The 25,935-nt window shown below is 43.5% G+C and overlaps 1 protein-coding gene across 1 annotated transcript in view; it reads left to right on the forward strand.

Annotated features, from left to right (window-relative positions):
* Positions 1–8,880: 8,880 nt before the first annotated feature.
* AP1S3 (adaptor related protein complex 1 subunit sigma 3) overlaps positions 8,881–25,935 on the forward strand; it is a 46,474-nt gene continuing 29,419 nt past the window's right edge. The window contains exon 1 of the mRNA XM_079709782.1: positions 8,881–8,959. Within this exon, the coding sequence (XP_079565908.1) occupies positions 8,957–8,959 (3 nt within the window). The 5' untranslated portion in view covers positions 8,881–8,956. The remainder of the gene's footprint in view (positions 8,960–25,935) is intronic.

The raw sequence follows: 25,935 nt of genomic DNA on the forward strand, positions 1-25,935 counted from the left end.
CAGTTACCAAAAAAAAAAAAAAAAAAAGCCCCAAACAAACAAAAAAAATCAGTAGGATATAAAACAGTACATATGGTAGGATTCCAATTTTTGTTTTAAAAACTAAATCTCCCTCCTCTCCTCTGTGCCTGTAGAATAAAAATCTGAAAGGAAATATACCAAATGTAACAGTGGTTATTTCTTCATGGTAAGATTAAGAGTGGGGCTTTAAAACAACACTTCCCTGTATTTTCCAAATCTACAGTGAACCTATAATATTTTTTAACTGAAAATTTTCTAAAAATACTCTTTAGAAACATATTGGATAGTGTTCTTTTATTTGGAATAAAAATGTCCAGTTTTGAAAAGAAAAGAAGTTTTCTAAAAACATAAGTCCTCAAACCACAAGTTTCCCCATGACGAGGTGAATTCCTGAACACTGCAGAGGGGATTACTGGAGATGTTGATTGCTTGAGACACTAATAGGAAAGCACTGAAGAACAGCAGGGCCAGGCTTCAATCAGATGTGTGCTGCCATGCAGGAATTGCACAGGCTGGCTTTGAAGTTGGCTTCTCCTTCACTTCTTTTATTTTATTAAACTTGTAGCTTTACTTTCCTCAATTTCTAGAATATCAGTTTCTAGATATTCTGGGTTATGGACTGTCATCATTTTGCTTTATTCCCATGTCCCGGATTTGTAACCTCACCCACCCCACTTCCCCTCTATGGACTCCACGGTGGCTTTTACTGAATTCTCTGTACTTTCTGTTACTATGAGTTATAGAGTGATCTGAGAAGTGAAACTCATAACTCGAGTTGACCTCCTACCAGGGCTCTGTGCACAGAATCACACCAATCTGCTCAGAGGTGGCCTGATCTGAACCACATCCCCCACTGTGCTCCCTGGCTTCTGCTTATGGCAGTAGATTTGGAATCAAAGGCACCTTCAGGATTGGACCATCTTCCCGGTGGAGTATCGTGATATACAGGACCTCTGGGTGCTCCTTGGGGTTGGCCTCATTATTGGTGAACCTGCTGTGGAGTTCAAAAGGGAGCAAAGATGGGATAGGGAAGTCAAGACTCAAAAATGCAAGTAATTCCACTAAGATCCATGAGTATTCTGAATAAACACGGCTTATCCCCCACTGTGTGTCCTGAGTGGCTCTGCCAGGTGTGAGGCTTCAGCGGGAATCAACTTGAGCCTCTGAAACCGTGCACCTGAGATTGCGACTTGAACCCAGCCAAAACCCTGATTGGGACTTGAACCCGACCAAAACCCACAGTCTTCCAACTGAGATAACACACCTGGTTTCAGGACTTAATGAAGCTCAGGTTCTTGATGTCTCATCACAGAAAGAATTCAGTGAAAGACAAAGTGACGGGTAAGAAGTGGATTTATTTAGAGAGAAACACATTCCACAGAGTGTGGGCCATCTGAGAAGGTGAGAAAAGCACCAGGGTATGGGGTTTTCAGTTTTTATAGGGGTGGGTCATTTCATAGGCTAATGAGTGGGAGGAGTATTCCAGCTATTTCAGGAAGGGGCAGGGATTTCCAGGAATTGGGCCATCGCCCACTCTTTGATTCTTATGGTTGGTCTTGGAACTGTCATGGAGCCTGTGGGCATGTCATTTAGCTTGCTGATGTGTTACAGTGAGCGTATACTTAGGCTCAAGGTCTAGTGGAAGTCACTTGTCTCCCATCTTGGACCCATTTGGTTCTAATCAGTTTATGTCATGTCCTTGGGCTATGTCATTCTTTCAAAGGTTGTGCCCTGCCTCCTTCCCTCCTGTTTCATTCCCCTCTCAGAGATTTTACTCCCATATTCTTATGGGAAGCAGAAGGGCATGGTCCATCTTATGTAACTGCTTCAGGGCTGAGTGCGGGTGTGGACCCTGCCTGTCAGGGAGTAAAAATCTCTGGATGACTGATCTAGGGGCCCCAGGGTCAGGGCAGCTCCTTGTTTTACGTCATTATGGGCTGTAATCCTCGCATAGCCATCATCTTGGTGTGGAACTGTTGTAACTGCTTCCATAGCTTTTCTATAAATCTCCTTGATGATGAAGCACTTTTTGTAACAGCATCAGACTACAAGAATATCTATAAATGACAAAAGACTTAAAAGTCATGGTTAAACATCTGATTATAGTGTAATCAATAAGGAAACTTGGTTACAATAACCAGAATTCTGACTGATTACATTTAACTTAACATACCAAATAATCCTAGTTAAATATTTCTCTTTAAGATACCTCAGGGGACCTCTAAAGTACCCCAAAGTTAGCTGGAAATCAAAAGAAACAATTAAAATTTGATACTTGGGAAGTTTGTCAAAAAGTTTTAAAACACTTGGTCAAATAAGATCATAGGTCACTGTGAGACAATACTTATTCCTTAACCAAAGTTACAAAAGATCTCAAAAGCAAATACAAGTCACTTAAAGGCAAAGAAACTCACACAATCTGTTGTCAAAAGCAGAATTTCAAGAATACTTTGGAGGGAGAAACCAAGTCCAGTCTTGTTCCAGCCCATTCCTAACAAAATCCATTTACTCAACTAAATTCAATCCAGTCTTAGAAAATCCTAATCATGAATAACTGTTTTCAGTATTTTTCATTCTTCACACCTTCTTTTACTAAAAACGCATATCTTACTTTTCTTAGAAGTTTTTTCACATTGAGATACTTTTCTTGTTGACAAATTTGTAACAGAGTAAGGTCTTATTTGACCTCTAATAAACCTAGGTACAACACAAGTATTATACTCAACACGGATGACTCTAACTTGCCTGTATTAATCAAACCAACAAGCTTAAGCCACCTTCAATACCAGATATCAGATTAGTACTGAATATTTTCCAGATGACATGAACCTGAAATTCATTCTGGCCAGATTATTTTCTGTTTCTGAGTATTTATATAATTGCTTTTTTTTTTTTTTTTTTTTTGCGGTACGCGGGCCTCTCACTCTTGTGGCCTCTCCCGTTGTGGAGCACAGGCTCCGGATGTGCAGGCCCAGCGGCCATGGCTCACAGGCCCAGCCGCTCCACGGCATGTGGGATCTTCCCAGACCAGGGCTCGAACCCATGTCCCGTGCATCGGCAGGCGGACTCTCAACCACTGCGCCACCAGGGAAGCCCTACTTATTATTATTATTATTATTATTTTAAAGCCAATTAAGTAGAGCTCTTTTACGAATTCATTTTTGGCAATATCATACACCTACAATGCACATATAGATACATATGAACACACAAACACAGAGGCCTCATAGTTCCCATTCCAAAATTTCAGCCCTGAGTCAGGTACAGCATAAAACCATCAGTAACAGGGGGTTGGATTCAAACTGGGCTTCTAGCAGATGGAAAATCAAGGTCACCTACCTAGATGGCTAAACCCTATTTACTCGTGTTTACAGAAAAGACACTTAAGATTTCTATTTATCCTTGACAAGTCAAGTTCTAAATTACTTTACCCTCATTTTTAAAATTTGCAATTACAAAGATGGCAGAGATAAGGCTTTCTGAGAAGACCAGATAGGACATTTTCATCTCAAAGGTACAGGCAAATTCCTCCTAGGATGACTTTGTTTCCCCTTTCTTTAATACTTACAAGCCTCTTAAAATACATAGGGAAGGTTTTGGGGGTGGTAAAAGGATTGGTGGGTTTTGGATTATTTTTGGAGCCACACCTCTGGTCCTATAAAGACTACATTTGTCAAACAAGGACAGTTTTGTTTTCTTTTTCAAAGAATTGGGTGGTTACCTCAATGATACTGAAGGACTGACATACCCATTCACCTAAGTTTTACTTTTCCTCATTTAGCTTAGGGGAGAAAGCCTCTTCCAAAATTCCCATCAGGCTCTGAATATCAGCTATGGTCAGCTTAGTCAGACCAGTGGCCTCCTATTTTGGTAATCTTCTTACAAACATTTTTGAGGATCTTCCCTAGGTTTAAGAAATTTGTACCTTATATTCAGACACTACATAACACTTTTTACTTAATAATCACTGGCTGGATAACTTTGGCCAAGCCCAGAACCTCGATATTCCATATTCCAGGGTCTACTAAGGCTTCTATTTTAGCTTCAGATTTTATCTGTTCCTTTTTGCTTTTTGTTAGAACCATTTGGTGATGAGGGTGGCTCCCTTGCCCCTCAAGAAACAGAGTGGTCCCTAACTTAGTTCATAAATCTCTTGCAATTAAAGGGATGGGACAGTCAGGCATGAACAGAAAGGAATGTAAAAACAGTTGGCCGTTGATCTTGCACAGAAGGGTTCCAGGAAAGTGTGTCCCTGTCTCTTCCCTGACAACCCCATTACGTATTCCTTATGACTGCTAAGGTTTCCAATCCTTTGGGTTAAGACCGAGAAGGTTGCACCAGTGTCTATAAAATAATTTTATCAAGTGGCCCGCCACATCAATGACCACCTGAGGCATGACGTTAGTTATGTAGATGGTACTTCTAGGCAGAGCCACTTTCGGCCTTGGGACCCATTAGTCTTTTGATTGCAAAACCATCAATAGAGGAGGGGGCCCGTCACTCTCTGGCGTCTGGGGCATTCTCTCTTCCAGTGCCCTGGCTGTTTGCAAAGGGCACATCCATCACAATCCTCCTTCCAGTGCCCCTTTTGTCCACACAGGGTAACACTGACCTTGTATGGGTACCCGTGGGCCTTGGGGTCTGTCAGGGCCAGATTGGCCCAGAAAAGCCAGCTTCCCCTTTGGTGGTCTCTGAGCGGACAAAGCTACTGCCATCATTTGGGTCTTTTGCATATTTCTCTGGGTGTGTTCAACCTTTTTGGCTACATCCCTATTACTGAAAACCAAATAAACCAATTGGAACAAACCATTCATTGGAGTCTGAGGACCAGCAGTTGTTTTCTGAATTTTGCACCTGATGTCTGGGGCAGACTGGGCTATGAAATGCATAACAAAAGGGCCTGTACCTCAGGGGAGGAGGGATCCACGTTCATTCGGGATCCATGGCCCTGTAGGGTAGGTCAGTTAAAAAGCCCTCTGTGTCCTTCCTAGAGTTACCCCTCTGAGCTACACACGCCTTAGATTTCTTTTGGGTTTCATTGCCTAGATACAAGGCCGTGAAAATCTGAACATAGGGTACTTCATTTTAAATTTCCTAACTCATATTGTGGCCAAACCTGATAACATAACCTACTAAGTTTTTCCTTTTAATTACTGTTGTCCAAATCTTTCCCAGTCCCAGAGTATATGGTCCAGGGGGCATTGGTTGAGATTGATGCAGCCTGGCCAATTTCAGACAAGCCTGAGCCTAACTCCTGAGCTATCCAAATTCTACTCTTAAGTCAAAATCCACTGCACAGGGCCTCCCAGGTGGCGCAGTGGTTGAGAGTCCGCCTGCTGATGCAGGGGATGAGGGTTCGTGCCCCAGTCCGGGAAGATCCCACATGCTGCGGAGTGGCTGGGCCCGTGAGCCATGGCTGCTGGGCCTGTGTGTCCGGAGCCTGTGCTCCGCAACAGGAGAGACCACAGCAGTGAGAGGCCCGTGTACCATTAAAAAAAAAAAAAATCCACTGCACAAGTTGGTCAAGATTTGCACTTACGATTTTAGATGCTATCCTTTCCAAGGTAGTCTCCCAACCAGGTTAGGGCCCCAGAAGTTGCAAAGAAATGGTGCAGATGTCCCCAGTGGTGTTGACGATGAGTGGGAGTTGGTCTAGCTATAAGCTGGGAATGAAGGGTCAGCACTTGTAAGGGTCAGAGGGACGGAAGTAAAAGTAATAAAAAGTACACCTTGGTGGTCACACAGGTCTTCTGGGGTTAATAGAAGAAAGAAAGAAATAGAGCAGGAATGAACAAGAATGCAAGAATGTAGGAGAAAAACCTCAGAGTCAAGGAGAAGAGTATAGGAATTGACAGTTTTGTCGTGGATCTGCTGTTGGATGTGCAAAAGTATATGGGGTTGACCTGCCAGTCAAAAACGAGCCGACAATCGACAGAGCCTCCTCCCCAGTGTGCCTGGCTCATGGCGTCCCATGGGCCTCTTTAGAACCAAGACCAAACTCTCAACATTTTCTTACCTAATCACTGTCCCTTTGTGGTTGCCAGCTGAAACCGTGCACCTCAGATTGGGACTTGAACCCATGTGCCGGGACTCAAACCCAGCCTAAACCCAGATGAGGACTTGAACCCACGTGGTGGGGACTCGACCCCAGCCAAAACTCAGACTGGGACTAGACACACGTGGCTGGGACTGGAAACCAGCGAAAACCCACAGTCTTCCAACTGAGATCACATGGCTGGTTTCAGGACTTAATGAGGGTAAGAAGTGGATTTATTTAGAGAGAAACACATTCCACAGAGTGTGGGCCATCTGAGGTGAGAAAACCACCAGGGTGTGCGGTTGTCAGTTTTTATAGGGGTGGGTCATTTCATAGGCTAATGAGTGGGAGGAGTATTCCAGCTATTTCAGGAAGGGGCGGGGATTTCCGGGAATTGGGCCATCACCCACTCTTTGATCCTTATGGTTGGTCTTGGAACTGTCATGGAGCCTGTGGGTGTGTCATTTAGCTTGCTGGTGTGTTACAGTGAGCATATACTTAGGCTCAAGGTCTAGTGGAAGTCAACTTGTCTCCCATCTTGGACCCATTTGGTTCTAATCAGTTTATGTCATATCCTCGGGCTATGTCATTCTTTCAAATGTTGTGCCCTGCCTCCTTTCCTCCTGTTTCACCTTGGTGCCTTGATTGTAGGCTCAGCTCGGCCTCATTAGCCGTCTATGGTTGCCTTGGTCTCACCGCCTCTGAGACTCAGGCTCTCATCTGTACAGTGGGCACAGCACCCCCTCTTTTACAGGTTGTTTGAAGGCCAGATAAGACCACCTATGTGAAGTGTCCTGCCCTGAGGGTGACTTTGGCTGTGATGTGGGAATTTGGAGGGAAGAACATTAGAGGGCAGAAGCTCAGGAGAGTGTCCTCTGCCCATCGCAGCAAGGTCGTGAGGGAAGGCAAAGGATGGTCCTATTCTTGAACCAAGCTTTTCCAAACCTGGGCCATACAGTAAGGGAACTTTCTTCTGCTTTTATCTTTTACTTAACTGTCAGGACAAGAGCATTGAGATTTCTATAGCTTTAAGCCTCACCTTTAGCATTCCCATCTCTTTCCACTAGCAACAAAATCCTTAAAGCAGAAGCTCCACAGAATGGGCAAGGTGGGTGGGACAGGGCTGGGCCCTGCCCTGAAGTCAGATAGAAAGGAGGAGGCACAAAGTTTAGACCGAAGCCAAAATGACCAAGAAAGGAAGAAAATGTACCCTGAGGGTAGAATTAGTTTAGAAAGCAGCTCTCCTAAATTTACAGTAAATTGCAGATCATCCCATAGCCTGGGGTTTAATTATTGCTTAAATAATCCTCTTCTAGTTGAGAATTTCCAGGTTGGAGACTGGGGTTGTCTTGGTGGCTTTTAGTGCATGGGTTGCCTTAAGGTAGGGAAGACCCACTCCCTCTTGCCCACCCTTTGACCTCCTCTCACTTAATTCCAGGCACAGAGGCTCTCTTTGGGGTCTTTTGAGAAGAACAACTCTTTTTTTTTTTTTTTTCCTTCAGTGCACTGGTATCTCACCTCCACATCTCATGTCACCTTCTCAGGGGGAGGCTCTCCCTGACACCCCAGCTAAATAAATGTAGCTTCCCTTGTGCCTGTCCCAGCAACCTGTACTCATCTTCTTGGAAATCTTCTCATCTACTTAGCACTCATTACTTTCTAATGATCTATTTATTTGTTTATTATTTGTTGAGCCACAAGAGATTATAAGCTTCAGAAGAAAGTGCTTGTTTATTCCCAGCTGGATCTCCCACCCTCCTTCTGTAGGACTCTGCACAGAGAAAGCACTGATTAATGTGGCATCAACGCACAGATGGATGGAGCTTCCCTTATTTCCAGGTCACCTGGGCTGGACCACACCGCAGAAGGCAGATCTGAGGATTTTCACCAATTTTGGCTTCCAGAAACCACTCAGGCAAAGGTTCTTAACCTTTTTAGGGTCACAGATCTCTTTAGGTATTTGATAAAACCAAATGACTCTCCCAAATGAACATAAAAATGCACTCATAACTCTGCTTACAACTTGGGGGTTTGGAGACTCCTAACGGCCCAGGTGGAAACTCCAGACTTAAGAAAAACCAAGGGGAGAAGGAGAGAGATTAGAGGCACCACGCCACAGTCTTAGGAGACACCTCTTAAAACCGGGCCAGTTTAAAATGACCTATGCCCTTGGATTGCAGATATATATATATATATAATGCATGAATATGTGTGTATATGTATATATATGTGAAAAGAAAGAAATCAGAGGCAAGAAATCGCTTCTTGCCAGCAGAGTTCCAGATCTGCCAAACGCTCCCCGCCTTACGCGGTTTAGGACAGGACAACCAGTGACACTTCCCGCAAGTGTCTCGGGAGATCTCTTAGCCAGGTCTGATCAATGTTTGTGGGATGAATGAATGACACACTCGCTCGCAGAGTCAGGAAAGCAGCCCCCTCGGCGCTCCCCGGGCGGAGCCCGCGGGCTCTGGTTCCCGGCGCCTGGGCCTAAGAGGCTGGAGGCGGAGGCGCGCGCGCAGGTGTATTCTCACCTAGGGCAGCCCACGCGGCGCGGGGCGGGGCCAGCTGCGGCGGGGCGGGGCGGGGCGGGAGGAGGAGGGAGGAGGGAGGAGGAGGAGAGGGAGGGGGGAGGAGGAGGGGGGAGGAGGGAGGAGGGGAAGGAGGGACGTAGGGGAGGGAGGGGGCAGGGAGGGAGCTGGTAGGAGCCGGAGGGGAGGGAGGGCAGAGGCGCGGGGAGGAGTCTGCAAACTTTCGCTTCGAGGGCATTGTGGGAAGCAGCCATGGTCTGAGGCGGGCACCTCACCTGTCAGCCGCGCCGGCTCCTGCGCTCGCCTCTCGCCCTCGAGTCCACCGCGCTCGTCTCTCGCCCGCGGGGACGGCGGCGGCGGCCCGGCCACCATGGTTAGTGCTGGAGAGCGGGGCGGCGGCGCGGACCAGGGCGGACGTGTGTGTGCGCGCTCCCGGGAGGCACCTGCTGCGCCGAGCCGGGCGCGCGGCCGGGTGGGCGAGCAGCCCCATCCCGCCCCGCCGGTCCCCCAGCCCCCCGGCCCGCCCGCACCTGTAGTCCCGGCGCCCGGATGGTGCGGATGCGCCCGGGGCGCTAGGGACGCCAGCTTGGGACTCTCGGGCACTGCCGCTTCATTCATTCCACCGTTTGCTGAGCGCTTAGTCTGTGCCAGGCGCGGTGCCAGGCGGTTGGAGATGTCGCGGGGACCAGGTGGAGTCCTTGCTATTGGCGGCTTACCGTCTAGGAGGACGATGTGGAAGGAGGGAGATGAGTAATATACCAGTAAAATGAAGATAACTTCCGAGAGTAAGTGCTCTAAAGTCTCAAGTACAACCGGATGGAGGGATGGAGAGGCGGCAGCTGCAGAGCGGGCAGGCAGTGAAGGCCTCCTTGAGGAGGTGACCTCTGAGCTGTTGGAAGTCCTAGGGGAGCTCTGCAGGTAGTGGGAGCAGAGAGAGCAAAGGCCAGAGAGAAGGAACCCTTGCTTGTAGTGAGAAAGGTAGACAGGGGCCAGACGAGGCAGGTCCTAATAAACCAAGTTAAGGAGTTTGGATTTTATTTCCACTGAGTGGGGGAGCCTTGGGAGCGGTTTAAGCGTGAGAACTGACTTTATCCCTTCTATACTTTTAAAAGATCGCTTTGGCTGTTGGTGGAGAGTAGCCTGGGGTACGTGTGTGAGGAGGTGTGGAAGTGGAGACAGGGAGACCAGTTTGCAGTGCTCCAGGTGAGAGGTCCTGGTTGCCTGCACTTGGATGGAAGCAGTAGCTTCAGGCACCTCTTGTTCTTGCCTTCTGTTTAGGGTAGTGTTTTGAGAGTGCGGTGGCCTGAACTGCACGAGTTCCACTTCCCCAGCTGAGCTCACTTCCCAATCGGAGGAGGAACAGAAGTGACCTGCACTCTGGGCTTGAGTACCCTCCACAGGCAGGAGGAGGAGGGCCATGTGGGTTACAAAAGTTGATGGACAAGGAGAGAAGTGGAGTGCCAAGCCCCTGGACGGGAAGACCACAGATGCTTTCCAAGGAGAGGTTTGGCTGCACAGACTGGAAGCGCCATTGTTGTTTGTTGAGGCTTCCTTGTAAATATAGCATGATGCAAAAAGGAGGCTGTAAATAATGGAGCAGCTCTCCTGGCTTGCTCAGGTTTCTCAAGGAAGAAGGTGACATGTGTGCAGCCCGCCACATTTTTTGCCTAATGGAGGGTGGAGCAAGGCCCTGGAGTTTCTGAGTAGCAAACATCTTCCATCCCGAGAGCTTGTGTAGGGTCCATGCTGTGGACAACACCTGCAGTGGAATTTTATTTTTTCTTGCTGGTGTCAAATGATGAGTTGATCAGAAATGTGCAGTTTCCCTAGCTTTTCTACTACATCTAGCCCAATGGGAAATATTGATGTTATTGAGTGCCTGTGATAGGAGGATGCTCAACTCTTTACCTTCATGATCTCAGTCAGTTCTTGCAACAACCAACCAAATGAGGGTATCATGCTCTTTGTATTTTACCTGCTCTGACCTGTCCCAGCAATGTGTCCTTGGACCATGACTTGACCTCTCTATGCCAGTTTGCTCATTTGTAAAATGGAGATAATAACTTCCCAACTCATAAGGCAGTGGTTCTCAAAGTGTGGTCTGGGTACACTTAGGAGTCCCCAAGACTTTTTAGAGGTACACAAGGCCAAAACGATTTTCATAATAGCACAGAGATATTATTTGCCCTTTACACGTTCATTCCTACATGACTGTACATGACGTTTTCTCAAGGCTAACGTGACCTGGGAGAGTGCAACAGAGTGAATGCAAAAGCGGTAGCAGAGTCCAGCTGTCTTCTATTGAGCCAGACATTAAGGAAATTTGCCAAAAAGTAAAACAGTGCCACTCTTCTCACTATTTTTTGTTTGTTTGTTTTGGAAACTATTGTTACTCTTCATCAAAGAGTTGTTTCTGATAATGTGTAACAGGTTGATTATAATTTTAAAGTGAATCAATAAGTGTCTAAAATGTTTCTCTATTTAAATTTACAATACCATACAGTAAATTCACCTTCCCAAGCTGAACTGTGAAGTTATTTCTTTATCTGAATTTATGTTAGAAACAGCATGAGTGCTTCCCTTTCCTAAATAGGGTAATTCCAAGTTTCCCATGTTCATCATAATCTCACTGTATTACAGAGAAATAGGAACTGTGAGAAGCCGAGAGGGTGAGGGTGGAGATATCTAACTCTGAACCTGGAGATCCTGCTGTGAACCCCTCTCCAACACCCAGTATATCAATTTTATTGTCTGAGGCTTAAGTAAATTGTGATTAGTATGTATTGTTATTTTGGTGGTTTAAATTCCAGCTTGAGTGAGGAAGCCTATTATGGCAGCGGTAGCGGGCGCTGTCCTCCACTGAGACGTGGTCTGGGCTGCTGGCCAGCACTTACTGTGGGGTTGAGGGGTTGGGAAGAGACCCTCTTTGGTGTTCAGTTATCCCAAGAGGGTTCACCCACAACAGGCCCTTCCCACGGGCCTCCCAACAGCACCAGTGAGACTTGTGTTTACCCCTCCCCAGGGTTGTTACTTCTGAGTTCCCATTACTGGTTTCTGTGACAAATACTGTCAGCAGCTTACAATTTTTGTGTGGTATTTTATTGACAACAGCTGGCAGGAAATGGTCAGCAGATTGTGTATTTGCCCCACTGTTTCCAATGTCTGTCCTTTTGGGTCCCATGAATTATTTTATTACGGATGAAGACATAATGGATAAAGTCACCCCTTCCCCTAACACAAATAAAGAAAGTTCCTGTATGAGTCCCCAAAGATTAGCATTCCTTGACATCTCTATGAATAATTCTTTCAATTTTATTTTCTTGTTACTGTACAGAGATTCTCCGAGTGAGCTGAGATTTCACTGGTGTTCCTTCTTTCCTGAGGCCTGTCCTTGCCTCTCTCTCTCTCTTTTTTTTTTTAATGTTTTCCACAGCAGCTACACCATTTTATTTAAATTATTTATTTATTTAATATTTATTTATTTATTTGTTTGCACCGGGTCTTAGTTGCGGCACGTGGGCTCCTTAGTTGCAGCTCACGGCCTCCTCAGTTGCAGCACGTGGGTTCCTTGGTTGTGGCATGTGAACTCTTAGTTGTGGCATGCATGTGGGATCTAGTTCCCTGGCCAGGGATTGAACCTGGGCCCTCTGCATCAGGACCGTAGAGTCTTATCCACTGCGCCACCAGGGAAAGTCCCCTTGTCTCTCTTATAGTCTCCCTTTCTCACGTATCTTGTTTTTCTCTGATGGAATTCTTTGTTTTCTAGCCCTTTACCCAGGAGAAGCTCCCTTTCCAGATCCTGTGATGTAAAAGAGTGTATGCAGAGATCAGAGGCAAACACCCCTAAAATCCTCTCAAGGGTGTACTAAAGTGTCTTGCCAGTACTCTGACTAGCAAAAGAAAATGTACTTCTTGCATGGCTGCTAACGTGGGATAAATTAAGAATTTTTACAGTGGAAAGGGGGTACTGCACACTGTTTCAGTTAGAAGTGAAATGCCACTGACCATTATGAGGAAGCTGGCCTTCAAAAAATCTCCCACAAAGTCCCAAGTCTGAACACTTCCCAACAGGTAGAGCTGGGTTCTGAAATAGCTCTGTAAATAGTTTCTGAAAACTGCCTGGGGAAAAATAATATAACCACTTGTTAGTCCCTCAGTGCGATGGGGCGTAGACCTATATTACATTCAGTCAAGAGCATAGGCATGCAGGATTCCATTTTTAATGTCCTTGTTGGATCTTCTCTAGCAGGGCTTCTGGGCCGGTAAGAAATGATGGGTGTGTGGCAAGGTTCAGTGGCCACTTAAATGCTACAGGAGCCTTCCTTCTACACTGGGTCTATTAAGAGGAGGAACTAAGGCCACAGTACAAACTGTGGTGCTTCTGCCCTTTGTATACTTGCCCTTGTCGAGGGGGGACCTTCAGGGGTAAAAACAACTCATCCAGCTCATTATCGACTAAAAAAAAAAAAATTTTTTTTTTACATTAAAACATCAATGTATTTGGGTCCAAGAGGCAAAACTCCCATAAACTTTAAAGATAAAAACCTAAGAAATAGTTCGTTTATGGCTAGTTGCTTAAGGCTGACCCTCCAGGTCTCACAAGGCTACCTGCCTTTTCTGCAGTTCTAATTATTTGGGAAGAGAAATTTGAGACAGTGTTCTAAGGCAGGTGTCAGAGATTTTTCTGTAAAGGGCCGGATTGTAAGTATTTTAGGCTTTCTGGGCCTTACAGTCTCTGTCACTATTGCTCACCCCCTCTGCTGTAGAGTGGAAGCAGCCATGGACAAGGTGCAAATGGCTGTGACTGTGTTTTAATAAAACTTTATTTACCAAAACAGGTGGAGGGCCAGAATTGGCCTGGAGGCTGAGTTTGTTCTGTAGACCCATGGTTTTAGGCAACTTCCATTAATTCACGCATGTGTACCTTTGACAAATAAATTGGACACCTGCCCTATGACAAGCAGTGTTCCAGGCAGGACTGGCTATATAATTTGTGGTGCCCAGTGCAAAATGAAAATGTGGAATCCCTCGTTCAGAATTTATTGGGAATTTCAAGACAATGGCAGCAGAGCATTAAATCAAGGGTGCTCCCTTTGTGAACCCAGGGCTCTGGTGTCCACAAAAGCCAGCCCTGGATCTGGGCCCCAGCGGTTGTATTGAACAAGCCAGAAGCGCTCCTGCTCTCCTGGAGCCCACGTTCTTGGCGGGAAGTTCTCTAAACTTTCTTAATATGTATTTTGTATCAAGCATACAGAAGAGGATTATACTATAAAGCACTGGTGAGTCATCATCTCATTTTTACATCATGGAAGTTGTAGATGATTCCCAGGCAGGTGGCATGGGGACCCGAGCAGTGCTGATCCTGGTGGCTACGTCAGGCCCTGCCATCCCTTCCCTTCTTGTCCTGAGGTCGTGGGGCCGTTCGTCCAGCTGGCTCGGACTGTACTTGGTCATTTCCTGAACCAGTTCTGACTGGATGGGGAGTTCTCAGCCATACCCATCTCCCCGCGTTTGCTGTTGGTTAGATCCTTAGGTTGTTAGTGCTTCTGCTGCCCTCATTGCCTCTGTCCACGTCCCTGTGGAGCCCTGGGCACGGGATGCCACGGCTTCCCCAGCTCTTCCTGGGTCTGCCCTGATTGTCAGGTGTGGTATAATTTGTCAGCTTGGACAAATGTGTGTAAAATAATGACACAGATATACCTGCAAATAAACAGAAAACTTGTAGAAGGGTACGCTAGAGACAGTGATTGTTTCTGGGAAGGGCTCTAAGCATCTGGTGTTGTAAAAAGAGTCACTTTTTATTGTGTGTTCTATTAGACATCTCAGTTTTTTTTTGTATTTGAACGTAGCGCCTTTTAAATTATACGAAAAATGACTTTTAAAATGTTCCCATTTATATTACTTCTCCAGCAAAACTCTGCTTTGTTTTTCCCTATGTTTTGTAACTTCTTAAGCCTGGATGTGTCTGGAATTGGATGGAAGCAGGAGTTTCCTTAAAATACGTCCACACACACACACAGACACACACATACATGTACACACACATACATGTGCACATACATACATGTACACACACAGACATTTTCTCTCTTCTCTTCTCTTTAACTTGGGCTCTTGGTCAGGCTTCCAGGACTCCTGTTTGTACCTTGTTTTTTTTTTTTTAATTAATTTATTTTATTTATTTTTGGCTGCACTGGGTCTTCATTGCTGTGCACGGGCTTTCTCTAGTTGCGGTGACTGGGGGCTACTTTTTGTTACTGTGCGTGGGCTTCTCATTGCGGTGGCTTCTCGTTGCGGAGCACAGGCTCTAGGCATGTGGGCTTCAGTAGTTGTAGCACATGGGCTCAGTAGTTGTGGCTTGCAGGCTCCAGAGCGCAGGCTCAGTAGTTGTGGTGCACGGGCCCGGCTGCTCTGCGGCACGTGGGATCTTCCCGGACCAGGGCTCGAACCCGTGTCCCCCGCATTGGCAGGTGGGCTCTCAACCACTGCGCCACCAGGGAAGCCCTGTACCTTGCTTTTGAATGAGAATCGAGACTAGCTGAGGGGGAAAAAATTGTGATCCATCTTTCTCACTTCAGCGACTCTGAAAACTTTTGGTAAAAAGGTAAAATAATATTGCTAGTCACTTCACAGGATGGAAACATGAAAGCACAGAGATGCTTGTCAGATGAACTAGGGTTGGCCTCACTGTGTTCAGTAGACAGCAGAACATTCTAGCAAGATTGAGAAGTCCTGTCCCTGAAAGAGTCAGGAAGGACCAGTCAAGCCCGGTACCAGTTTCAGATTGTGACTGAATAGTTCAGCCCCCAGTTTCAGTGTCTGCTGCCCACCTACAGCTTCTCTTGGCTTCCCTGAAAAAAAAAAAACCAGGGCAGCAACTTTTCATTATGTAGGTGAGGCTGCAAAAGGCCTGAAAAAGATGACTGTTTCTTTTAAGAGAAGTCTCAGAACTTCCTTGGGAGGCAGAAGTGCTGTTGGAGGAGACATCTCTGTTGTGTAAATGTTGAGCTACACGTTGCCTGTGGAGGTGACATGCCTACAGCGTTTCAGGAAGCCTGCCTGTGCTCATTTCTAAAGGCAGCTGTGGGATGCAGGTGTGATGTGGTGGTGAGGCAGAGGGCGCTGGGCTCCTGGGTGCAGACTCTGTGATCTGGGAGGCTCTCCTCTTTGCTCTCGTAACCAGGCCCGCTTCCTAAATTTCCCTGAAGATTGAATGAGCCAATCCAGTTCAACCCTTAGCTTGGGGGCTGGCACCTGGCATACATTCCATGAATGTTAGCCAGGACATTTTTAAGGGAAATAGGAAAAAGCTAATGAAAAACTTAAAAATAGTTCTTAAGTTTTTTCTTTTTTGAATGAGAAATTTATTTGAACGGATGAAACAAAGCAACAAAATATCACAGACTGCAGATATTGGGGAGGTGGGAGAAGATAAGGGTTATTGTACTATCACATTTTAAAAAATGTGCTTCTAAACTCAGAGTGTGTATAGAACGTTTTCCTTTTATTTCTGAAACAACTGCTTGCCTCCAGTTTCTTTGTAAGAAGTCAGGTCCTCAGTTCAAAGTGTCCTGTGTATGAGTCCTACCTTTCTAAGTCTGTTTGGCTTCACGATTTGGATACTTTAAGAATTCAGAAAATCTAGTCTACGCTGACAATCTTTGTAAAAAAAAAAGGGGAAAAGAGGAGGCTTGACAATATAACAAGGCAGGTCTGTCTGTCAGATTGAACCTGAATTTTCAAAGAGTGTGATGGATGTGCAATCTCCCACCTCTTAAATTTTGTGCAAAACCATTGGCATGGTTGTCAAGGTATAAAGGCCCTGGGGACAGATTTTTAATGAGTGTGGAGTATAGGCCGCAATAGGAAGAAAAAGGAAGGTTCTTAATAAACGTTTAAGTGATCATTACGATGCAGGGTGCTGAGTTTAGCATAGTAATCATAGCAAGTTGTTCCTGGCCACAAAAAAATTCACATTAAGAAAGATCAAATAAGCATCACTATGAAATATGAATGGGGTCCCAAGTTATTAAGGTTTCATTCGACTTCAAAGGCGAATTGAAAATTGCTTGGAATTTCTGCTCCCTTATTTCTAGGACCTTTTCCTCCTTGAATGATCTGAAACAGAACCAAAGGCCAGCCTGCCTCTCAAAAGCCTCCAGGAGAAAACCTAATTAGGGACATATTGACTATAAGACAAAATTAAACCACCAACAGGTATTGTTGATTTACCCTAAGTTGATTACCTTGTCCAGATGAAATGATAAATGGAGAAATAGTACATGAATCACTTTTCAGGGTTTTTTTTTCTTCTTCATTTGTTAATCCTTGTGTTCTTAACCAAGGAGGTTATTAGAAAAGAAAATCCCACAAGTATGAGATCTGTTTCTTGATTACAAGAAACTTGTGTTGTTGGGAAGAAATTTCTCACATGCATAGCAAACCTAGATGAGTATGGGAGTAGATAATTAAGCTGTGAAGTATGTCATTCAGATTACGTAATTGCTGCAGGAATTCCGTGCAGGAGGACATGGGAGGGGCCCATGGGAGAGACAGGCGTGGGGCTGAGCCCCGGAAGAGCAGGTCACCCTGCCTTCAGCTTTTCAGAAAAGGGTGTGGGTGTCTGGTATGTATGTGAGTGGGAAGGGGTTAATAAGTAGACAACACAGAAGGTGATATTAAGAGAATGTAAGTCCTGGAGGAGGGCCTGCTGAAGGTTTACCATGACAAACTGGTTTCTTTCTTTCTTTTTTTTTTTTTAAAGATGTACCTTTTTTCTTAATTAGTTGTAGTTCATTTAATTAATTAATTAATTAATATTTTTGGCTGCGTTGTGTCTTCATTGCTGCACACGGGCTTTCTCTAGTTGCAGAGAGTAGGGGGCTACTGTTCGTTGCGGTGCGCCGGCTTCTCATTGAGGTGGCTTCTCTTCTCTTCTCTCTTGCGGAGCACGGGCTCTAGGCGCATGGGCTTCAGTAGTTGTGGCATGCGGGTTCAGTAGTGTGGCACACAGACCAGGGATCAAACCCGTGTCCCCTGTATTGGAAGGTGGATTCTTAAGCACTGCTCCATTAGGGAAGTCCAAACTGGTTTCTTATTGATTCTTCCATCTCTAACTCTGCCCTCCAGTCAACCCCACTAAGAAATTCTTTATCCAGTATTATCAGGAATGACATTTCTCACTGACTTTACAGATAACAAAAAAGGACAAACTTTTTATTTTAGAGTTAAAAAAATGTTAATATCTTACTTAAGCATTTGGGAAAATGAGTCAAAAGTAGCTTGAGGCTTGTCCAGAGTCCGGAGGAGCCTCACTTCACTCAGCTGCATAGTTTTGGAGATGGGTTGCCTTCTTAGCAGCCAAGAAACAATGTTACTGAAGTTGCAAGTGTGTTTAGGGATGTGTGTGTGTGTTTTGTCTCTGAGTGGGCTAGTTTCCTTCTGTATCTCTAAGAAACAATTGCTGTTACCTTCCTCCATCACTCTAATGAATGTTTTGAAAAGGAAAGCTTATTTTAATAGCAGCCGAAGATAAACATCACTAGAAAGACAGAAGAGCATGATGCTTGGAAGGATTGCTAGACTGGAAGATAAGGGGATTCGGGTCCTGTACCCAGCTATGCCAGCAACCATGACCTTTATTTACCACGTTACCTAACTTCCCGGGGCCAGTCCTCAGCTGTCTCTTGAGGTGAGAGAGAATCTTAAAAATCCTTTCTGGCTCTCACAGTTTGTAATCAGCTACAAGAAAGTCATATGCCTCTCCAAACCCAATATACATTATTTTCTGCATGTGTCAGGTCCAGAAGCAGGGCAAGCCTGATGCTGAACTGTTGACCCATATGTTCTTGTGTTGCTGTTGATCAGGAGCTGGGCTCCTCGTAAGTGCAGCTTGAAGGTGGGGTTGTCACGTACCATGAAGGCATACCAACCAAGCTCATGTAACTTTACATCGAATCATTGCATTGCTCACACATCTATTTGTGTGTGTGTTTAGGCACAGGTTTAAGTCCACTTTTGGCTTCAATCAAGTCAGGTGTAAAAGAAGCACAGCATTATTATTTTGCTATAGGTAGACATTTACTGAATACCCACTGTGTGGTCTGTACCCTGAATTGGAGATTCTTAAGAGATATAAAGGAGACAGAAATGATTTATGCTTCTTATCCCACAGGGAGGGAAAACATAAATAGTACAACTTGCACGTTTCTTTCAAGAATGTCGAAAATAGAGATGTAGCTGGGATGGGATAGGGTACATGGGGACGTGTAAATTTTATGAGATTCTGAAAGGATGTTATAGACTTGGTTGGGTGAGGAGTATATTTCGGGCATGGGAGAGGGAGGAGGAATGGGGTGTGAGATGCATTCTAACAAGGTGTGTTTCAGGGCCTGCAAGCAGATTGGCGTGGCTGCATCTGGGAATCAGTTTGGGAAACATACACACACAGAAACCTAGTTCCCGAGAAAAAGTGGAGTCATTTGGTGGAGGATGTTGAATGCCAGAGGAGATTTTCTCCCTGTCATTTGTTAGGAGGACAGTTCAGGAAGGTCTGGCTTTTTTGTTTTCTGTTCAGAAAGATTTTATAGTGAACTTTAAAGTTTTATGTTCATTTTCTTTTATAGTAGGTAAGTTGAACAACCACACCCATATCTCAGAAAAACTTGAGTCTATCTTTCATAATTTTTTCTTTTTTCTTTCCTCTTTATTGAGATGAACCTCCTGATCATGAGGTTGGGTGTTGGGGCAAAGGCAAATTGCTATAAAAAATGTTTTTTGAGATATAACTGACATATAACATTATATTAGTTTCAGGTGTAACTAATATAACAATTCAGTATATGTATATATTGTGAAATGATCACTGCAATAAGTCCAGTTAACACCCATAGTCATTTTTTAAAGGAAATTCAGGCCAAATATATTTATTTATTGAGCAGCTATATGTCATTGCTTGTTAAAATTCAAACCATTAAACTTATTGAAGAATAAAATATTTTAAAACATAATGGACCAATGTGAAAACTTCAACTCTTGCTTCTGTGTAAAGCATTTGGAAAAAGACTTATCCTATGTCAATTGTAAGACAAATAACTTTTGATCTGAGAAAAAACCTTTTTAAAGTGACTTGCTTTGTAATAATGGGCTTGTCTGATTAATTGATGTTGATCCATATTTATTAGTAAAATCAATATCAAAAATGCCTTTTAAATCATGATAGAAAGTAATTTTTGGAACAACTGCTTAGCAAACATTATGCCAATAAAATTTGTGTTAGCGCCATCTCTGCTGCACATAAGTCAGTTTTGGGATCAAAACATTGATATTTTAAAGACCCCACTAAATCTTTCTAAAAAGAATTATGTCAAGACTTTTAAACAAAGTCAGCTTTTAAATCTCATTTTTCTGAGCTCCTTTTTATAACCAGTGAGGACAATTGTGTTTTATCAGTAAGAGCTCAAGAACAGAATATTTAAGATAACTAACTGCAAAATCATTATATTTTAAGCAAATATTTACAACATGAATGCTTCCATAATATACTTCCAATTTAGAATTATATTCTGTACTACAGTCTTAGACATGGAAGCTAAAAATTTTGGACCTTGAAAAAGTGACCAAAAAAAAAAAAGGCACAAATTATTTTTTAATTAACTGTGAAATAATCACAAACAGAATAGAACTTTTCTTTCCAGAGCTTCTTTTTTCTTCCCAGTTTTATTGAGATATAATAGACCAAAGCATCTTGGAGTGGTATTTTTTTGGTAACATCCTTGAAAGATTTATAATTAAACATCAGTTTTACTGCCAACTGCCATATTTATTTATGGGTGCCAATGACTTTACAGTTTATATTGTAGTTATACATTGCTAAAATTAGGTTAGATTTCTGAATTTTAGATAAGTATTTAAAATGTTAGGCAAGGGAAAGAATTGAGAAAAATAGAGTGTCCTTTTCTTTCATTGCCTGGTTTTTCTCTGCTGGATGACGTAAAGAATGATTATTTCCCACAAAAGTGACCCCCCAAAATATCTGTCGCATCCTCCCCTTAAAAAAGTCATACTATTTGTCATGTCTAATGAAAAAAGAAACAAGTTTTCAGACTTGAAGATGTCAAGTCCATCTTCAGCCTGCACATGGCCGATTGCCATGAACCCAAGATGGGCCAGGCCAGTGCTGGGTGTTGTCTGCTGTTCCCTGAGCTATTGCTGTGTAGGGAGCCGGAGACCGCCAGGTAGAGAACGGGTGCACTCTAGCCCGTGCGCATTTATTTACTGCCCAGCCTTAGTCTCATCACGTTATAAGAATAGAGAGAGCCCAGAAAGGGGTTATATAATGAGATTTGAGCAGAAGGCCAGACTCACTATCATGTAACTGCCCTGAAATTACTTTGTTGGCAATTAAAATATATTTAAACTATTTCTCCATGACTGAAGCTTAAATCTGTGACTATTAAATAAAGTCCTCTTCAAAGCAGCTGGTGATTCTTAAAGTTTTCTGGGATCAGAATCCTTTCGGAAATCTGCTAAAATTTCTGCACTTTGTCCTTAGAGCAATGCTCATAAATCCAAAATATACTTTTAGGAAGTCTACCAACAAGTCTACCTTTCCTCTTCCAGATTATCCTTAGACCTTGGACATTTCTTGTAAAGCTATAGAATGCTACCTGAATTCAATACTTAGCCCTGCCATCTATAGCTTGATGACTCCGGGAAAGTCTTTTAAGTGTCAGAAACTTAATTTATTATTATTATTATTATTGTCTTTAATGTTGGTACATTGTCTCGATATGTGTATTAAACAATATAATGCATATAAACATAGCCAGCATTGTGCCTGCCATGCAGTGGGCCATTTCTACTGATTAATAGAATTGTCATGTGGAACACTGCGTTCATTTTAGTTGGTCAGCAGATTTGCATCTTCCTGGAGAAAAGTCCCCTTGAGAAGTTAGATGATGACCAGAAGATTTTTGGGGAGCTTAGGACCGGAGTAGTGAGAGTTGGTGGGCCGGTGACAATGTCTCTAGTGTCATAAAACTCATAGCTGTTTACATCTGTCTCCACTTAAGGTAAAGAAGTCAACAGCAGATAATCACAGAGGCCAGATGGGGGCACCTTTGCCCCTGGAGATGTGTTCACAAATTCTTCCAAACTGTCTTCTTTTTCAAGGACTCTAAGCAGACCACTGCTGTTAACACAGCTTTCTTCAGACAGGCTCCTGTAGAGTAGATCCTGGAGCCACTTTCTTGTTGTCATTCCAGCCATGTCGTCCTCTGACCACACTGTGGTTGTGTTGATTGGAACATGTCTTCTGCAGAGGGCTAATCACGCTGCCTGTGGACTATTTGATTTTAATTGCCAAGTTATGGGGATTGCATGTAGTCATTTGTGAACAGTCTGCAGTACTGTTGAGCCTAGTGTTATGCAACACAGACTCAAAAGACTCGTGTAGTGTAAAGCAGTCCCATCTACACCGTGCACATATGAAGACTGCATTTTTGTTTTTGTTTTTGTTTTTGTTTTTGCGGTACGCGGGCCTCTCACTGTTGTGGCCTCTCCCGTTGGGGAGCACAGGCTCCGGACGCACAGGCTCAGCGGCCATGGCTCATGGGCCCAGCCGCTCCGCGGCATGTGGGATCTTCCCGGATCAGGGCACGAACCCGTGTCCCCTGCATCGGCAGGCAGACTGTCAACCACTGCGCCACCAAGGAAGCCCTGAAGACTGCCTTTGATTGTGGGAAGGACTGATGTGTGGATAATGGGAAGACCTCAGGCTTTACAGTCAGATCTGTGTTGGAATCCCTCTCTGCCATTTACTAGCCTTACAGCTCCGTCATTAATGTAGGTATTATGGTGCATCTATCCATGCCCTCAAATGAACACTCACTATCTGTTCCTTGCTGGTGGTTATCTTGATGGTGATGGCTTGTGACTACTTACATTTCCTGCTTCTTTTAGCAATGCTGCGTGTTCTTGCCTGGAACTCTGGCTTTGTGCAAAAAGGGGCATCTGATCTGTTGATTTGCTTTTGACAAGTGACTAGCTGAAGTAGTTTTTTCAAATGAATGGGGATGGAAAAAATAATCATCTACTATCTGTCATAGAGATTTATCATTGAATATATTACTTATATTCCTAATTTAACCAATTAACCTAGCTGACGACAAAGTTCATTCTAGTAGTATTGTGTTCCATGGAATGCAGAATAATGTATAAATAAGAATGGTTTATGCGCTTGGATTATTTGCTGTGGAATTTTAAAAAATTTAGATTTTAATCAACTAGGACCCATTGCCTTAGTTTTTCTTACAAGGTTCACGTGTTAGGTTGGTTTCACAAATCTATGTAATATTCATTTTAGGCTTTTTTCTACCACAGTCCTTAGGAATTTGAAGTTCGTTCATAAACTTAGGAGGGAAAGTGATTGTTATCTGAGAGTTGAGTCAGACCCTGAAGAATCATTACTTGGGTCTGTCTAGAATTTAACCCAGTCTCTGCTTTCCTTGAATTACATCCAAAATCAATCCTGGATGGTTTCTTCCAGAATGAGTTCCTTCAGACTCTTCCTCTCAAAGAAAATGTGTCCTACACTGGAGGCCACAACTGAAATTTACCAACCAAGGAGACCCAATGAATGTCCTAGTTTTATAGCAAAAGATTCTCAAAGGTTTTCCAATGTGGTTTATAGAACGTTGATATTTACTTTCAGAATCAATGGTATTGTTTTCCTAACTTTATCTATCCTATTGGTAGAATGAATTAAAAGTCCAAATGAAAAATGAAATCACATTCATTTAAAATAAAGATTGGGTCTTTGTTATTATTGTCAGCCTGAAATCTCCTATACAGTCTTAGTATTTTTTTGTTTAATGTACAAGCCTCGTTTTGATTGAAGTATGACTATATTTGAAACATGAGGCTACATATTTTGCAAATGGTGGCTTTTTACATGATCAGTGAGAATTTTATTTGTGCTATTTGGTAGGGTCATTGGAAAACCTGTCTTGGCCACATGCCCCTGATTATTGTGGCCTAGAGGGCGTCCAGGGATGGTTTAAATGTTAGCTTCCAAGCATATTCAGTTTCAGAATTAGGTGATGTCTGAGAAGCAGAAAGGCCAGCCCTTTGTCGTTTTTGTCTCTTTGTTAAGCTCAGTACTGATGGGCATGGTCTCTGCTCCTAGGCTGTGAATTAAACAGAGCAGAACAGAAAATGAAAGGCAGAGAACAGCTGCTTACCATTGTTAACGGACGAAACAAAGAACGGAGGGTGGGATACTCAATGATGCCAGCTGTGCCCACCGCGGTCTCTTCCCTGTGATTTTTCTCTGACTTGCTCAACGCAGTCTTCCTGGCAATGAGAGCCACAGGGGGTTAGAGGCTGGGAGGCAGAGAGGGCACAAAGCCCAGGCCACTTCCATAGTCTAAACATGTGACAAAACAAAGAAGTGCCCAAACAAGGCTATAAGTATTGTGGCACCTTTTCAAACCTTATGCCTAACAAGATAATACATGCAGTATTCATAAAATTCTGTGCACTTCCATTTTGCCTTTTGTGAAATATTTTAAGGATTTATAAAACTTTATTGATTCATTGTGTATGCCAGGATCTTGAACTGGTAGTGGGATACAAGCTTATAGCCACATAAAGAATGCCTCTTTCAGACTCGTTGGGTTTTTTCTGTGATGGTCTGAGTAATGCATGATTCTAAATTTCATTCAGTGGGCTTACCTCCGATTCCGAGGCTGATTTGTCTGTCTTTGCAGTCCCACACATTAGCACTCATAGTGTCCATATTTTGGAAAATGGCTTACAAGGGACATGCAGGCGCCGTGTCAGAGTGGGCTTAGCCAGGCTGTGTCCTCCAAACAGGACTATAGTTGGTAAAAGTTATTCAGAGTTGGGGATCTGCTGCCAACCTTCCTGGCTTCCAAGCCCAATTCTATCAACTATAGCTGTGTGACCTTGGACAAGTTACTTAACGTCTCTGTCCCTCAGTTGCCCCAACTTAAGAAATGGAAACTGACTGGTAGCAAATGATATTCCAAATAATGTATAATGGTAAGAAATTACTGTTATTTGTTGGACTATTTATTCTTCTCCCCAAGATTTTAATCTGTTTGTTCTCTTGCTCTTGGGCTCAGGTAGGAGATGAAGGCCCATGAATATACCGCATGGAGATGCTGTACTCCATCTCTAGGTATCAATTCTAAACGACAGGCTTTGAAAGTCATAGAAAAATCGCTCACACAGATTTTGCTCTCTGCTCTTGATCCATATAGCTCTTTTCTAATTTCTAAACCGAAAAAACTCCAACATTGATTTTGAATGAACTATAGGAAGCCTAGTGGACTCAGTCAATAGCGCTGACTTGAGAACGGCCATGGTCAAAGATGTAAAGGCCTCTTGATTTTAGAAGGTGTTCTATTACATCGTTCTCCGTATTACTGATAGCAGCATTATTGAGAAAACTGTTATGAAGCCCTTGATGCTAGTGCTGATGGAATCAGTTATTCACTCATTCTAGCGTTCTGCAGCTGGTGGACATTGATGCTGTTCTGTGACTTGTAGGACACCTAGAAAAATCATAAGGAGAAGAGAAGGGGATGGATGGTGACAAAGGCTTGGATCCCCATTCTGAATTTAGTGGCTTGGAAATTAAAACTTAAGTTTTTCCAGAAAAACAAAAAAGTAAAATGGCTACCTCTAATAATGTCTTTAAGAAAACTCTTAAATTTCAATTCATACTTACCTACAGTTTCAAGGGTCCTTAGGTAGAGGCTTGTTTTCTACTTTTGTACAGTGGGAATTCTCATAATCTAGGTGCATCCCAGATGCACAGCCTAGTCTACTTTTGTGTTGTCAAGACTTTTCTTTTGGCCATTATTTGTTTTCTGATTGTTTATTGTCTCTGTCTCATTTTCTAGGAGGGGATAATGTTGAATGTATTGGAAAAACAGATATGTGGTAGCCAGTTGGAAAAGTTAAATGCTCATTTCTTCGTTTTGAGTTCAAGTAAATGTTCAGTCCCCATGGCAGTTACTTTATGATTGTTAGTCTTACCAATAAATGGGCTAAGGGAGGTTTTTTTTGACTTTGCTATGATGGATCATTGCATCTTTTTTTTTTTTTACAATGACATTTACAGGAAGGAAAATTCATAGTGTTTTCATGTTGCTTTTAGTATGTTGTCCTAGAATTATCCATCAGAGGTTGACACCAAATATACTTGTACGCTGATAGTACATCAACAATTTCCAGAAAAACTTAATTTATCTCCTCTCCCACAGGCAAAATCTGCCATTAAAATGTGAGGCAGCAATGGATTTAGACATAATTCGAAAC

Source organism: Hyperoodon ampullatus (genome assembly GCF_949752795.1).
Source record: "Hyperoodon ampullatus genome assembly, chromosome: 8".
Taxonomy (NCBI): domain Eukaryota; kingdom Metazoa; phylum Chordata; class Mammalia; order Artiodactyla; family Ziphiidae; genus Hyperoodon; species Hyperoodon ampullatus.